The sequence below is a fragment of the Sinocyclocheilus rhinocerous genome, unplaced genomic scaffold (assembly GCF_001515625.1).
Source record: "Sinocyclocheilus rhinocerous isolate Xijiao unplaced genomic scaffold, SAMN03320098_v1.1 scaffold327, whole genome shotgun sequence".
Taxonomy (NCBI): domain Eukaryota; kingdom Metazoa; phylum Chordata; class Actinopteri; order Cypriniformes; family Cyprinidae; genus Sinocyclocheilus; species Sinocyclocheilus rhinocerous.
In genome coordinates, this window is record NW_015649610.1 from 110608 (window position 1) to 127488 (window position 16881).

General features: G+C 36.1%; 4 protein-coding genes across 5 annotated transcripts; 2 read left to right on the top strand and 2 right to left on the bottom strand.

Moving 5' to 3' along the window:
• LOC107710901 (28S ribosomal protein S36, mitochondrial-like) lies at nt 1-3212 on the bottom strand. Its single transcript, XM_016515770.1, has 4 exons — nt 3082-3212; nt 851-1014; nt 404-612; nt 1-249 (listed from the first exon to the last, which is right to left on the bottom strand). Exons 1-4 carry the CDS (start codon nt 3210-3212, stop codon nt 232-234), a joined length of 522 nt encoding a protein of 173 aa, XP_016371256.1. The 3' UTR covers nt 1-231.
• A 346-nt stretch (nt 3213-3558) lies between these two features.
• Nucleotides 3559-6682, top strand: LOC107710910 (centromere protein H-like). Of its 2 annotated transcripts, XM_016515780.1 has the most exons (10): nt 3559-3685; nt 4002-4127; nt 4449-4504; nt 4592-4628; nt 4718-4786; nt 5484-5540; nt 5621-5684; nt 5802-5853; nt 6068-6225; nt 6342-6680. In XM_016515780.1, exons 2-10 carry the CDS (start codon nt 4012-4014, stop codon nt 6426-6428), a joined length of 696 nt encoding a protein of 231 aa, XP_016371266.1. In that variant the 5' UTR covers nt 3559-3685; nt 4002-4011; the 3' UTR covers nt 6429-6680. The 2 variants fall into 2 exon arrangements, with proteins under 2 accessions (XP_016371266.1, XP_016371267.1); XM_016515781.1 differs by lacking the exons at nt 3559-3685; nt 4002-4127; nt 4449-4504; nt 4592-4628; nt 4718-4786 and adding exons at nt 5052-5104; nt 5192-5228; nt 5318-5386 and having other exon boundaries at nt 6342-6682.
• A 735-nt stretch (nt 6683-7417) lies between these two features.
• LOC107710902 (DNA polymerase alpha subunit B-like) lies at nt 7418-11513 on the bottom strand. The gene is made up of 16 exons (XM_016515771.1): nt 11415-11513; nt 11039-11156; nt 10713-10725; nt 10309-10502; nt 10044-10132; nt 9721-9873; nt 9411-9473; nt 9250-9304; nt 9044-9168; nt 8890-8928; nt 8722-8795; nt 8528-8636; nt 8212-8318; nt 8017-8073; nt 7765-7891; nt 7418-7670 (listed from the first exon to the last, which is right to left on the bottom strand). The coding sequence occupies exons 2-16, from the start codon at nt 11118-11120 to the stop codon at nt 7518-7520; spliced, it is 1440 nt and encodes a 479-aa protein (XP_016371257.1). The 5' UTR covers nt 11121-11156; nt 11415-11513; the 3' UTR covers nt 7418-7517.
• A 72-nt stretch (nt 11514-11585) lies between these two features.
• dimt1l (DIM1 dimethyladenosine transferase 1-like (S. cerevisiae)) lies at nt 11586-16403 on the top strand. Its single transcript, XM_016515794.1, has 12 exons — nt 11586-11765; nt 11900-11973; nt 12140-12226; nt 12329-12390; nt 12474-12567; nt 12969-13018; nt 13297-13420; nt 13875-13967; nt 14052-14116; nt 14220-14283; nt 15418-15524; nt 15618-16403. Exons 1-12 carry the CDS (start codon nt 11708-11710, stop codon nt 15658-15660), a joined length of 921 nt encoding a protein of 306 aa, XP_016371280.1. The 5' UTR covers nt 11586-11707; the 3' UTR covers nt 15661-16403.
• The last annotated feature ends 478 nt before the right edge of the window (nt 16404-16881 follow it).

Below are 16881 nucleotides of genomic sequence, written 5' to 3' on the forward strand. Positions count from 1 at the left end.
AGAATAAGAAGGCAAAGAGTTCTGCATTTTAATGTAAATACAGAGCACCTAAATAATGAAACGACCAAGCACAGGCTTTACAGCTGTCAAATATGTATGTACAATAAACTGTAATTTAATTAGTTTGGTTTGCTGTATAACATATTATGAACTCCTCTTATACTGAAAAAAATGTCAGGCAACTGATTTTGACAAATAGAATCTGATTGAATGAACCAGACCAGACAACAGTCACTCTGGCCCACCACGCTGAAAGAAAGAACAAAACTATTATCAGTGGTTTGTCCATGTTCATGTCCATTATTGTTTACTAATCTTGTTAGCATTCATAATTTTGTCTGTTTAGCTTCAGAAAAATCCAAAATGTTCTTTACTGACATTTCAAATTAAAGTGAACACTAACCTGGATGTAGTCCATTTCATCTAAAGCAAGGGTTCTTCTGCGGTATTTGTGAGGGAGATCTCCAACTACATCAATGCTGTCAGGGGTGCCAGGCAGTCGGCTGACGGGTCCCGGTGGTCTGGGTGGAGGTGATATTGATGCTGTAGGTGGAGGTGCGGATGGGGAGATCTGTGGGAGACAGGCTGCAAGCACCTTCAGTGCCTCTTGTACTGGAAATACAGCACATGGAAAATGTGTTCCCAACAAAGTAGTGGGGAGCCAGCTTTAATGTTTGCTACCATGATTTAAAAAGAAATTATTGTTTGTCGTCTTAATTTTACTGCACTTTCTATGATGTAGCATTGTGGAGACTAAAACTTCTAATGTATTAAACATAAAAATACTGTATTTCCCAAAATAATGGATAAGTTAAATTCAATGACAGCAACATATGGGCTTGTTACTGACCATTTGGCTTAGGGATATCCTTCCGATCTGGAAATTTAATTAAAGGTGCATGAGGTCGCACAACCTGCAAATGAATAAATCTAATGAGAACAGTAAAACAAAACGGTTGTGCACAAGTGACTTGTCTACAAGGTTTTAAGAAGGTACATTTAAGACTTTTGAACCTTTATTTAAGACCTTAAGATTTTTAAGCCCTTTCCCCAACCCCCAAAGTCTTGTTTTAAGTGAATTTGTTCAAAATAAAGAACAAATATCTGCTAGTGAGCTCAGAAAGGGGGAAAAAAAAAAAAATCTACTCAATTTAAAGGAAAAAGTGTTTTCAGCGGTCACATTACTGAATCATATGGAATGAACTTGAAACAGGCTGTCAATTCATGCACACGTAACGTTACATGCGAATTTTTCTAATTAATGAGCTTTGATATCACACATCAATAATAGATTACTGCAGCAAAACGCAAAATTAATTTATTATACAATAGCTCATCCTGCTAACATTCATCACAAGTGGTTCTGCCTTTAAAATAACGCTACATTTCAAATATATAGAGCCACGCTTCTTAATAAGCACAATAAACATACAGTCTTACCAACAAGACGCTATGTAGTATTGTATTATAACCTTATTTTCCCATGTTGACCTCCAAAACACACTAAACACTGTGCTAATAGTGGCCTGTGACGGTCAGCCCTTTATTTCAGCTCATACTTAGATTAATGCAGGTGGGCGGGGTTTAGTGGCTCATCACCGTGGTCACATGACAGTCACGTGACGCCAAGACGTCCTGGCGGCAGTTTAGACCTTTCTTTTTTACGGTCTATGGTTTTTAGACTGAAAGCAGTAAATCCCAATACTTAAACCTGGCAAAGACCCGTCAGATCCATCTAGCTATAGACCCATAGCATTAACGTCACAATTAGGGAAAACCATGGAAAGAACATTCATCACAAGTGGTTCTGCCTTTAAAATAACGCTACATTTCAAATATATAGAGCCACGCTTCTTAATAAACATACAGTCTTACCAACAAGACGCTATGTAGTATTGTATTATAACCTTATTTTCCCATGTTGACCTCCGAAACACACTAAACACTGTGCTAATACTGGCCTGTGACGGCCAGCCCTTTATTTCTGCTCATACTTAGATTAATGCAGGTGGGCGGGGTTTAGTGGATCATCACCGTGGTCACATGACAGTCACGTGACGCCAAGACGTCCTGGCGGCAGTTTAGACCTTTCTTTTTTACAGTCTATGGTTTTTAGACTGAAAGAAGTAAATCCCAATACTTAAACCTGGCAAAGACCCGTCAGATCCATCTAGCTATAGACCCATAGCATTAACGTCACAATTGGGGAAAACCATGGAAAGGATGGTAACAAATAGATTAGATTATTATATTGAAAAAAATGGTTTTATATCACCACATCAATCTGGATTTCGTAAAGGAAGGGGGACAATGCACTCTGTACTATGCCTAGAGTCAGTCATTAGGAAAGCTCAAAGTAATAAAGAAAATGTAATTGCTGTATTTATTGATATTGAAAAGGCATACGATATGCTGTGGAAGGACGGACTTCTTATTAAACTTAATAAATTAGGAATAAGTGGCAAGATGTATAATTGGGTATTAGATTTCCTGAATAGAAGAACAATAGAAGTTAAAGTAGGCACAGAATATTCAAATAGATATACAGTGGAAAATGGTATCCCACAAGGCAGTGTATGTAGTCCAGTATTATTTAATATTATGATTAATGATATATTTGATCAGGTTGAAGGAAACATAGGCAAGTCACTTTATGCAGACGATGGGGCACTCTGGGTTAGAGGTCGGAATATAGAATATTTAAGAAGGAAAATGCAAAATGCAATAAGGAATGTAGAACAGTGGACAAATAAATGGGGATTTAAACTTTCAATCTCAAAATCACAAGTTATATGTTTTTCCAAACGTCCTAAAACAGTATTACTTAAACTGTATGGGCAAGATCTTGAACAGGTTAAGGTTGTAAGATTCTTGGGAGTGTTTTTTGATGAGAAGTTGACCTGGTGTCAACATATTGATAAGGTTAGGAATAAATGTAAAAAGGTAAATAATGTTTTAAGATGTCTATCAGGACAAGACTGGGGAGCAAGCAGGTCATCGCTCATTAACATCTATCAGGCTCTTTTAAGAGCAGCGTTAGATTATGGTTGCCTAGCATATATGTCAGCATCAGAATCAAACCTTAAAAAACTTGATGTGGAACAGGCACAGGCACTTCGGATTTGTACTAGAGCGTTTAAATCATCACCGGTATCTGCGTTACAAGTTGAGACAGGAGAGATGCCTTTACGTATTAGGAGGATCAAGATCATGCTGGCATATTGGATAAATCTACAAGGGCATAGCGAAGTACATCCCACAAAGGCCATCTTACAAGATTGTTCAGAACATAGTAAAAGTAATTATTACAGTTTCGGATGGATAGGAAATGCAAAAGCACAAAACGCAAGCCTCAGCCAGCTCCAAGTAAGCCCTCCTTTCTCTCAAAGTACTGCCCACACTCCAGTCCAGTAGGTGGCGGTAAATGCACCGTTAAGTTGGTTTGCCAACCGCCAATAAAATTTAAAGAAGAAGAAGAAGAAGAAGAAGAAGAAGACTGAACGCAGTACATCACCCATGTGCGTAGGATATACAGTAGGTGGCGGTAATACTCCTATAAGGAGTGAACGGCCATTGAAAAAAAAGAAGAAGAAGAAGACTGGTTTGAAGTCGCGCGGTTTGGAGGCTTGCAATAAAAAGTAATATTAGTAAACAAAAGCAGCAACAGAAAGAACGAGAAGCGACGGTAAGTGAAACGGGAAGTTGTTTAAATACGCTTACATGGTTGGTGTAACGTTAGTTTAAAAAAAAAAAAAAATCCTTATACGGTTATTGTAAACAACTGGGAAGTCAAAGGAATTCATTGGTTATACGCTGCGAGAACATTGGACATATTCAAAGCTCATTTGACAGCCATTATTGATGCTTTAACCCTCTGTTATTATCAGTTATCTAGTTTGTATCATCAATCTAAAATAAAATCTATATACGCTTTATATCTAGGGTCTCTAAAACCTTCAACCGAACTTTGAATAGGATTTGTGGTTTTTATTTCTGCACAGATATACAAAGATGAGTCTCAGTAATCATGATGAACCCTCTTCAGATGTTGATCCAGCTGAAATAAACAACAGTGTGCCTGATACAGCATCAGCTTCTGAGGGGGTGACACCCACACGTTTATTAAAGTGATTTTCCATTATTGCATTATTTTATTTGTATCTTCTTGCACCAATGCGTAGAGCACTATATGTGACCCTGGACCACAAAACCATAAGGGTCAATTTTTCATGGAACATGATCTTTACTTAATATCCTAATGATTTTTGGCATAAAAGAAAATTCAATAATTTTGACGCATACAATGTTTTTTTGGCTATTGCTACAAATACACCCCAGCGACTTAAGACTGGTTTTGTGGTCCAGAGTCACATATACACAATATGTAATAGATAAGTATAACTATACTCAGTCTGTTTCTTTTATGTCTTGTTTTTTCTCTCCGCAAGAATGAAAGAAATAATGGAAAATCAGTGTTTTGAAATGAATGTTAAAGTCAGCATGGGTAAGCTTAAATTTATGCTTGAATAAGCAACACTTATATTGACCACTAATAATTAACTTAATGCTAATTGTAGTGTTTGTTTCTAAGGAAAACATAAAGAGTCATGTGAAGGTGATGCAGATCTGTAAGTGTGTTTGAATTTATGAATATGTATGTTTGTACATATACAATATGTTACAAAATAACCTGATGTTCATATATTTAAAACTGTAGATCCAAGTATGAAAGTGAAATAGAGCAGGCAAGACTCTCATATTTCAACAAAACGCTGGTATTGAACAGGTAAAGATGCTGTGGTATCAAGGATTTTTTTTTTTTTTTTTTTGCAATCCATGATCTTTACTTAATATCCTAATGATTTTTGGCATAAAAGAAAATTCAATAATTTTGACGCATACAATGTTTTTTTGGCTATTGCTACAAATACACCCCAGCGACTTAAGACTGGTTTTGTGGTCCAGAGTCACATATACACAATATGTAATAGATAAGTATAACTATACTCAGTCTGTTTCTTTTATGTCTTGTTTTTTCTCTCCGCAAGAATGAAAGAAATAATGGAAAATCAGTGTTTTGAAATGAATGTTAAAGTCAGCATGGGTAAGCTTAAATTTATGCTTGAATAAGCAACACTTATATTGACCACTAATAATTAACTTAATGCTAATTGTAGTGTTTGTTTCTAAGGAAAACATAAAGAGTCATGTGAAGGTGATGCAGATCTGTAAGTGTGTTTGAATTTATGAATATGTATGTTTGTACATATACAATATGTTACAAAATAACCTGATGTTCATATATTTAAAACTGTAGATCCAAGTATGAAAGTGAAATAGAGCAGGCAAGACTCTCATATTTCAACAAAACGCTGGTATTGAACAGGTAAAGATGCTGTGGTATAATAATAATAATAATAATAATTATTTGTTTGCAATCCAATGTCCAGCTGTGTCCAAAGTGATTCTTTGTTTTTGTGTAGAATGCAGATTTGGAACGTCATTACTGAAAAGATGATTCAGAATGATGCAGATGCTGAGTGAGTGAATCCTAATTTAAATACGTCTTATCTATGTAGTCTGATATTCAGTTACTGTAATAATATTTTTCATTATACAGGGCACTTAAAGAACTGACCCATCAGAACACTGAGCTCTGTGAAAAGACCATGAAAATTTTAAAGGTGGGACATTCCCTGCTCTGCTATATGTTTTAGAAAGAGCATTGTCATTTTATGAATAATTCAATTTGTAAACAATTTTATGGCCATATAACACTAATTGCTGATCTTTTTTTCCAGGAAACACGAGAGCTTCAGGACCAGATCACAGATATCCAAAAGGAAAGACTTGGTACTTATTATTAGGGTTGCAAAAAGGTGGAAAATTACCAGCAAATTTCAGAAACATTTCAGAAATTTTGGAAACTTTCCAGCATTTTTTGGAATATTCCAGAGATTTTTGGAAATTTTCCACCCCTTTGCAACCCTACTTACTATTTTAATGAAGCATTTTCTGCTGTGATTTTGCAGTTTCGTAGAAAATAATCTCATTCATGTTTACCTAGACCTAAAAGGACAAATTAAGAAGAAAATGCAGGAGATAAATGAGTTGAAACAGATGAAGGAGAACCAAGGAGAAGTTCAACAGAGAGCTAAGGAAAGAGCAGAAGCGGTCCTACAGAAATACCAGAAGGTCACCACCATTTTACAAAATGTGTTGCGGGTATGTGGTTTCTCAATGTTTGCTTGTGTACATATTCAAATTTAATCTACCTTGCTGTCTATTTATTTAGAAACACTGCATTTTGAACCTCTTAGTCATAAAAATCTTGCTTTCAGGGAATCATACTGGCCAGTAAAGTCAACTGGAGGGATGATCCTAAATTAAGGGACATTGCAATGGGACTAGAAAACATACCCAACTAAAGATCTGTTTGAACACAGTTCTCCAATTAATGTATACACTTCACCTGTAAATGTGCTCACTGTTACCATGTTCAGTGTATAAAAGCATGTATATTTAAGCTTTTTATAACAGCTCATTCGAGAATGTTTTAGTAGCATTCTGAATGTGCGATATATGAACTGATTTCACCAATGAATTTACTTTTTAAAATAAAGTTCAGGCTGATCCTGTAATAAAAGTTTATATATAACCACATTCATTTCCTAGTTTTACTTCTGTAATGCCATGCATTTGAGCGAAACAGGTTATTCAACAAATAAAATGGCCAATTCAACTCAGAATCAAGCCAGACCTGAATGCCTAAATGGCTAGTTGGCTTTTGATGAACATTATCCATTAGCCTGTTGTCTAAGTCAGTGGTCTAAGACATGCAAAAGTGCAGTGTTGGGGTGCCTCCAGGACCAGGGTTGTGAACCACTGGTCTAAGTAACGTCAATGATACAGAAAAGAGGAAGAAAATGACAGTTTTCGGAATAACGTACTGATAAATCGTTCACAATAACACCAAGAATGTGCAAGGAAAGTTTTGATTTTGATGACATGGTAAACAACTGGACAAAACAGCCTTTTACAAAGTATTTTATTTTCCAGTCACTTTAAGTGAAAAGTTTTAATACAGACATAAAAAAAATACAGACGTGATTTAATAAAGTTCTAGCAGTAGGAAAGGTAAATTGTATCATATTTTCACCACCTGTCCTGCTATACATGGGCTCACTCTCTTCCCCTCCACCAGCACAGGGTTTGGCTGAATGAGTAACCTTCCGTAAGTCCCGCCCACCTGTCCTTTAGTGAGACGGCCAGGATTGACACACACACAGCCAATCACATCCTGAGAAATAATGCTGATGAATCGTTCACAGTAAGACCAGGAATGTGCAAGATAAGTTTTGATTTTGTTGACATGGTAACTAGACAACAACTGGACAAAACAGCCTTTTACAAAGTATTTTATTTTCCAGCCACTTTAAGTGAAAAGTTTTAATACAGACAAAAAAAAATACAGACATGATTTAATAAAGTTCAAGCAGTAGAAAGGATAAATTGTATCATATTTTCACCACCTGTCCTGCAATACATGGGCTCACTCTCTTCCCCTCCACCAGCACAGGGTTTGGCTGAATGAGTAACCTTCCGTAAGTCCCGCCCACCTGTCCTTTAGTGAGACGACCAGGATTGACACACACACAGCCAATCACATCCTGAGAAATAATGCAAAATTAGTTTTCCAGTCAGAATTAATATAACCTTTTATTTGACATGGTATCAACGTATCTGAAAATGTGAGTGATTTACCTTGATGAAATACCGTAGTTCAGAAGGAACGATAAGAATATCAGGTGTGAGGTTCATTTGGCCGAATTGCTGAAACTTGTCATAATCCATGTTGACTTCCTCCGCAGGAGGATAGAGAGGATAGTAGCTAAAAGAACAATTAAATGAAATCTCAGGAATAGCAGAGAAGAGCACAGGCAAACAACATTTTATTACTAATCAAACCTGAGGTAATTTCATTTTAAAGATGAGAAATGAATATGCTCTACTAACCTTCTCTGGGTCAACATGTGTTTCATGATCCGCGAGAAACGTTCTGTGCCCGTGCCACTGCAAAAACCATAATTATACCGTAAATCGGTGCTTGTGCTCACTCATTCCACTGAACATTAATGAAATAATGTAAATTCACATGACAGTTTTAGGTTGTTTTCATGAAATAATTACTAGCTGGTTCATTAGCATTACCTGCTGATCTCTTCAGCTCCCATATGAAACAGAATGTCTGTAGAGGTCAGGCCAAATGTCACATTACCAATGAGGAGCGTGCAGGGGTCAGGGGCTAAGGTCACTCGCTAGGGGTGGAAAATGTATATTGAACAACAAGAGTAGACAGAAATGATTTAATTATTCAGTTTAAGCATTAAGACATTAAATAAAGCCATGTCTTTCTAATTACGTTTGCCCTGAATAACACAAAGATAAGTTCATGATATTAATCACCAGCACTTAAAAATAAAGAAGACGGCCAATTAGATTCAAAGCATTTAGCTAATCATCTCACCGCTGAATCATCTTTGCTGAGGTTGCTCAGGTTGAAGGGTGGCTGAGGATAAATGTAATGATGATGGACATCCCTCTGAGACGGCACAAACACTAACCTGCATCCCGACCTATAATAAAAGAATGCATGCAATGAAAACAGTTGTACATTGTGAGCACTTCCAAAAGACACAAAGAAAAAATTGATATACACACCCTTTGGTTCCTTCTACTATGCTGTCCACACATCTCTTGAAGATGTTTTCAAATGTTTCTGTTACCTGGTTTTTCTGTTGAAATGGTTGAGCATCAAATGGTTACATTTGTGGCCATGATGAAAAATGTTAATACAAGAATTTCAAAAACACACAAAACCTGGTTTACCTCAATCTGCTCATGTTTGGAATCAACAAAAGGCCCAAACTATAAGAGAAATAAATAGTTAATTACTAGTCAAAAATTTCAGATTTAAATAAGTTGTATTAAAATGTCCCTAAAAGCAGTCATACTCTTATGATAGAGAGATAAATATACCTACCAGAATGCACATGTCAGGACGATCTTTATTGATGATAGTAATGAGGTCAATCAGAGGGTCATAGGTCAGACTTTCAGAGGGGGTGTACGGTCCACAAGCCATCATGACCATCACAGGCTCAGACACTGAGAATTTGTGTCATGAAGGGTTTAATATGAGCATTGATCTCAACAGGGAAGTTCTTAATACATTTTCACCAATCTTACCCTCATCCATTTCTTGTTTCCCTTCGGAAGGACAGTAAAAAGGCAGGGGAATACCCTGGTGGGGAAACAAATCACAGAATAAATATCATAACTTACAATTTACCAAATTCTAACTTAACCCAAACAGGTTTCATTTAAAAAGTGCCAATTGCGAGAGATACCTCGTATAGTTTGGTAGCAACAAACCTCTCCCCAGAGGGATTCATACCTTCCATCACGACAACCTACAGAAGAGAATAATAGAATGTTGCTAATATAGATAATAATATATGCCAAACACATTGCATAATTATTAAAGATGGGGGGAAAATACATCCCCTGATACATAATAATCAGAATTTTAAGTGAATTACTAATAATTCTGGTTCCTGAAAATTATATGTAATATAAAAATATTACGTCGTAATAAGATAAATACAAACATAAAAGAAAAAGAAAAAATATGCATCAAATAGTAGGTGTGTATCTCACCTGTCCAGGAAAAAGTGAGAACTCTTTGAGCTCAGACAGATCCACAGGCACCTGTCTGCCCCCCTGTTCCTGTCCGGCCTCCAGCAGCACAGATTGGGTATTGAGCTTCCCGTTACTGTCACAACACACTTGCCCCAGCACTGTGATGCTATCCTACAAGAGAGAGAGAGAGTAAAAAAATTAGATCACATCTAGTTAAAATGGATACCCACAGACTGCAGAATGAACTTTTGCAGACAGATATTTTCCTTTTTATCACTTCAAAAATAGAATTATTTAGCCTCTTTTCTTTATAATGTCCACGATAATGTCTGTGCTTGTACCTGAACAGGTAATGAAACTGGAGAGAATTCCTCTATGTTAAAATGACTTCGCAATTCCTCTCCGAGTTCTTCAATCTTTTCGGTCAAAACTATAGACAACATAGAGAACATATATAAATATCAAAAAAGACAATCTGTATGTTTCATGCAACACAAACACAAATCTACATCCCGCCATGCAGGTAGAACTGTTGCAGTAATTGTGGAAGAATCCACATCCAACATGACAATGCACATTTGGAAAAGAACAAGAACATGGCCTCACCGTCCCGCACGTCTCTCAGTCTCTGGAACATGTATTTGTAGCTGCTGATGAGTGAATTCTCTCCTCCTTCTAGCATCTCAACCCTCACAGCGCTCTGTCCTTTACCCGTCCAGCGAGGACCCTGCACTGCCCCAAATGACGAAACCACCTCTCCTCGCCCACCACGCGTGCCGTATTTTTGAGAAGGGGTTGCACTACACAAACACATAACACAACTTTATTAAAGTTAAGTATATTAAATTGATTATATCATCTGGAAGTTAAAAGGTTACCATGCCAATTATTCCACACTGTCTTTAAGGTAATTTTTGGAAGGTCAGGTTATGGTTGCACTGGCGATTTTAAATCTGAATAAACGTTTGATATATTAAATCACGGTTTCATTTTCACAGAATGTTATTTACCTTATGAAGGATGCTTTTATGTAGAAAACCGTAAATCACAAAAAAAAATGAGCTGGGTTTTCACAGCCAGGGTCACACACACACACACACACACACATATATATATATATATATATTGTGTTAATTTGTGCAAAAATAATCTACCAGCAATGTAAGTGATTTTTAAAAATATATTAGAATGAGTACATTACAATATACATTTATTAGAACAAGTACATTATTATTTATGGGCTTAAAAACAAGATGCTTACACATATTCACTAAATTCGTATTTATAATAATATATTAACAAAAATTAAAACAACATAAAAAAACTTGACATTTACTTTTATCTACAGTGTCATTGTTGAAGGCGATGTTGAAAGTGTCCAGTTCACATTTGATGTCCTCTGCAGTGACTGATGCCATTGTTATTGTGTCCTCTGATGTTCAAATATGAAGAATCTGTAACTTAAGAACAGAAGCAAGAAGATGCATAACGTTACATGTTCCGAATAACAGATTTCATCAGTCGCAATTGTATCAAAGAGAAATATTAGAGTCCAGCTAACGTTAAATAAAACACTGAACTGGCGCTAAACACAACAACTTGACAACCTATTTTGCTTTCTAACGTTAAATACAATTTTATTCGGCGGAAGATAAAGCTCGAAATAAGAAACTTATCTTTAACACAGATTATATAGTAATATTAAACATTACCTTCTATATTAACATAAAAAAATCAGCTGTCACATTCCTCCTCAATCTGTGCATCACGTTCGGATTGCCGCGAAAAAGAACCCGCAAAACAGCACTGAAAGGTCACTTCCGGTTCCTCCACGTGTCCTCCACGACGCCAGAGGGAGCTGTCGACTGATTTCCATCCGATCAGCCGAGAGAAACCAAAGGAGCTAAAGCCAGCAGTTGCTGCACGTGTTTTTGATACAGTAAACGTATAAGCACAGTTGTACTGTAAATTTGACAATTTGGAATCTCAAACATAACTTATCAAAATGCCGAAGGTTAAAGCTGAGAAAAAATCTCGACAACACCAGGAGGTGAAGAGTCAAGGTAGGTTGCGTTCATGTTTTGTACTGTGTATGCTATAACTAAGAAAATGAAGCCTGCTTTTCGGACCACTAAGAATGTTTATTGTGACATTATTTATGACGTTTAAACTTTCAATGTTTATTGATCTGTTTCAGGAATTATGTTCAATACTGGTATTGGTCAGCATATTTTAAAAAATCCATTGGTTGTCAACGGCATCATAGAGAAGGTCGGTAATGTGGATTTTTGAAATTTTCTGTCATTTTCATTTTATATTTCTGGCAAGTCATCTTTCTGCTAAAGAAGGTAACAGCTTTCTGTATGTGTCAGTGTCACCACATTGTATCAGCACAACATAATCTGTGTGTTGATTTAACACAAAAGTGTCTTTGCAGGCAGCATTGCGACCAACAGATGTGGTTCTGGAAGTTGGTCCTGGAACTGGTAACATGACTGTCAAACTTCTGGAGAAAGCCAAGAAAGTAAATGTTACATTAAATGTTTATTGTTGGATTTTCAGTAGCTATGCATATTTATTTTTTTATTATTATTCACATAATTACTTCATTTACTATAATTCAAAGGTGGTTGCATGTGAGTTGGACACCAGGCTTGTTGCTGAGCTTCAAAAACGAGTCCAGTGCACGTGAGTGTTTTTCATACACATTCATTGCCACTGTTGTCAAGATCTCAGCACCTGTTTGACCGAAAAATCTGTTTTCAATGCAGTCCAATGCAAAACAAGCTTCAGATCCTCATAGGAGACGTCCTCAAGACAGAGCTCCCCTTTTTTGATGTCTGCGTGGCTAACTTGCCATATCAGGTATTGGTTCAGAGATTTGTTTCTTCTTTTCGCTGTAGATCTGTCTTAAGAGTTACTGGTGGTAACACTTCACGAGGTCCTATTTAATAGTTAATGTTAGTTAATGCATTAACTAACATTCAGCAACACATTTGTTTCAGTATTTATTACATTTTTTAGCATTAGTTATTGAAACAACTGTTCATTTTTTGTTGCTGTTTTTTGTTTTTTAGCTCAGGTCCAATAGATAATATTAACAGATTTGATTTTAATAATATGCCGTGTTTGTAAATGTTGAAATGAACAGAAACTAACTGAGATAAACTTTAGAAGTATTTGTCATGTTAATGTAGTTAACAAATGAAACCTCATTGTAAAGCGTTAACAAATCACTGGTATTCACATTGAGTTTTTTTTTCTAGATATCATCACCTTTCGTGTTCAAGCTGTTACTTCACAGGCCGTTTTTTAGGTAAGAAATTGGAGAAACTGTTTTTCAGGCTGGTTCTGTAAACGTGAATGTAGAATAGAGTAAACAAACTACTGTTTCACTCTTTAAATTGAAAGATACTGCCATCATATTGAGCATTATGATTTCTTCCGTTCATATTTGTAAGAGTGGCTCATTTTCTCCCCATTATACTGTCTACGACTTTATAAAACCAGTTAAAACCCACTGCATTACAATGGAAAATAATAATGAAATGTTAGATCAGTTTGAATTGAGTTTTGTATTTATTTTGTCTGTAGGTGTGCTGTGCTGATGTTTCAGAGGGAATTTGCCATGCGGTTGGTGGCTAAACCTGGAGACAAGCTATACTGCAGGCTGTCCATCAACACACAGCTCCTAGCCCGTGTGGACCACCTCATGAAGGTTGGTGCCTGCTCAGATTCATTTAATGCATTCTAGGGCTGCACGATTATGACAAAAATCATAATTGTCGATTATTCCCTTGAAAATGTAATTGCGATTATTAATTACGATTATCACCATTTACATTGAATGATGTTTATACCATTGTTTGATGCAACTGCATGCAGTATTTTTATATGAAAATAAACAAGCTGAAAACACTTTAACAACAATGGAAAAACCCTTAAGATAACATGTAGAAAGAAAAAAACTTAAATCTTACTTACTGAAAATCGTAAGCGTGCAGAATAACATAAGTGGACTTTGAACGATTAATTGCCGCTTTGAACGATTACGTAATTGTGGCATCCGTAATTGTAATTGCGATTAGAAATTTGATTAATTGTGCAGCCCTAATGCATTCTTATCATAATTAATATGTAAAATCTTGCACTAAAATGTTATGCTTATGAAGGTGGGAAAGAATAATTTCAGACCACCTCCAAAAGTAGAGTCCAGCGTGGTGAGGATAGAGCCCAAAAATCCTCCACCGCCTATCAACTTCCAGGTAAGTGTCCTTATTAATTAAAGTGTGTATACTGACTTTGCAGTTATTGAAAATAATATAGTCTTGTTTTTTCCACATTTATAGGAATGGGATGGTCTTGTCAGAATTGCATTTGTCCGAAAGAACAAAACACTCAGTGCTGCCTTCAAGTAAGACATCCCTAAATGGCGTTTTGCTGAGTGATCAATAGTAATCAATTTAAGAAGCTGGCCAGTCATGATATGGAACTGACCTTTTTTTTTTTTAATGTAGGTCTGCTGCGGTTGAACAGTTATTGGAGAAGAACTACAGAATCCATTGCTCCGTGCACAACATGGTGAGTCTGCTTCACTTTGACACTTTAAATATACTTGACTTGAGACACCATTATATTCATGGCTTTTGTGGGTCTTAAGAAGTCTTATGGTGCGTTCAAGTCATGTTGGATAGATCGTCACCACAAAGTCGTTATTACGAGTGGGAAACTCAAAATTTTCTTTAAGCCCCGAGTTTCCGAGTTGGGGGCGTGTCAATGAGAAACATGGCGGAATCGATGGATGCTGTAGTTGACGGTAAATTTTTTATTAAATTGATAGTTTAGTTGTTCTATAAACTTAAATTGGTCATGTTCTTGTTACGCAGCTGAAATCCAAGTAAAAAAATGCAGACCATGTTGTATTTTCTTGTAATTTATTAAAAGAAGGTACACCGCCATCTTGTGCCGACTAAACTGACTTGAACGCACCTGACATCGTAATTACGACTTGTCAACTCGTAAGTACGAACGTTCCAGGAGGACTTGAACGCAGCATTAATTCACCCTTTCACAAATTTAGGCAGAAAGTCCTAAATTCATAGTCATTGCATTAGATGTCACGTACATTGCAAAAAAAAGTTGTCTTCCTTAGTATTTATGTCTTGTTGTAAAGTACAGCCTTAAACTAGTTTAATTTAATTGAGATGCAAAATGAACATAGTTGAAGTCTGTTTTCTGAGAAATTGAACAAAATGAAGTGTTTGAGTAAAACGCAAACAAATGTCTGTCAATAAGGAATGAAGACTTTTTTCTCCCTTTGAATTAAGTTGATTTTTTTTAGCCCATCTGCAGATATTTTGTCTTGTTTTAATCTTTAACTCGCTTTATTTTGAACAATTCCTCAGAAAGCAAGATATGTTATCTTACTGTATGCCATTTTGCTTATCAAGTAAATGTATCTTGATTTAAGATTTAGATGTTTGCACAGGAAAACAATACAAAAATTAGGTAGGTAGTTGAAGGTAGAGTAAAAGTTATTCACATATTCTCTTTACACTATGTTAAAAAAAAAAAAAGTTTGCATTTAGAGAACATGCTGACATGTCGTTCCCTTTAATTTATTCCTTTAATTTTTTTAAATTGGTTTAAACAATGTACCCTCTTAAAGTCTGCTGAAACCCTTGCATTAAAATACATTTCCAAATTGTATTACAGGAAATACAACAGGATTTCAACATTGCTCAGAAAATTGAAAGCATCCTTCAAGAGTCGAAGTTTAGCGACAAGAGGGCACGTTCCATGGATATAGATGATTTCATGGTGTAAGTATGATGCACTTTGCTTCATTATTGTTTTTTTTTGTTTTTTTAGGGGTGTTCGTTAAGTATCTTTTCTGCATCCGTTTTTTATGGTAGGCTTCTTCATGCATTCAACTCCGCTGGGATACACTTCTCCTAAGACAGCTACTAGGTTGACAGGAAGTGGTCACAATATTCTCCTATTTTGTTGATGCTATGTGAAGAAATGAATGATATTTCTTTTCAATGGACATGCAATGGGACATCTAATCACTCAGGCTGGAAATGTTTTGTGCCTTTCCTGAATCAGGAAGTATTTACAAACTTTATTCAGAGTTAAAACTAGTGACTAGTGTTAAGAGGTTTTGAAGAGGACATCTTGGGTTTTTGTAACTTGTCTTTATGTACTCACTCTGCAGTTCTGAGTACACCAGTTTACTCTTCATATAACTGAGGTTGTCATAAAGAATATTAAACTTCATCCCCATCAGTCTCAGCACTGCACACACAACATACTATCCCGCCACTGTGTACTGCTCAATACTGAACTGTCAAACTGAGAAATTATAAACTGCTAACACTTCACAATAAGGTTCAGTTGGTTAACTGTACCAACTGTATCAGGTGTCATGAACTAATTGATGGCGTTTTTACAGCATTTTGTATCTAGCTTAATGTTAATTTATAAATATAGTAATTGTTAATTTAGTAAACTTGGATTAGTGTATATATAAAAATTAACCTAAGTTAATAAATGGTGTAAAAGTATTATTCATTATTTGGCCATGCTAGCTATTGGATTAATGTTAACCACTTGGAACTTATTTTCAAGTGTTACCTAGAAATTTTTATTAATATTCTACCAACAGTTAAGGTAATAAGGTTACTGGTATGTAATCTTTGTGTCAAGTCAAGTCAAGTCACTTTTATTTATATAGCGCTTTTAACAATACAGATTGTGTCAAAGCAACTGAACAGCATTAATTAGGAAAATAGTGTGTCAATAATGCAAAATGACAATAGTAAACGCTCATTTTTCAGTTAAAGGCAGTTCATCATTGAATTCAGTGATGTCATCATCCAGCTCAGTTCAGTTTAAATAGTATCTTTGCAATCAAGTCAACGATATCGCCGGAAATGAAGTGTCCCCAACTAAGCAAGCCAGAGCCGACAGCGGCAAGGAACCAAAACTCCATCGGTGACAGAATGGAGAAAAAACCTTGGCAGAAACCAGGCTCAGTCGGGGGGCCAGTTCTCCTCTGACCAGACAAAACCAGCAGTTCAATTCCAGGCTGCAGCAATGTCACATTGTGCAGAGGACTCAACTGGCTCCTGTGGTCTTGTCCCCATGGCCGTCTGCCGCCCGTAGTTGATTTTGATA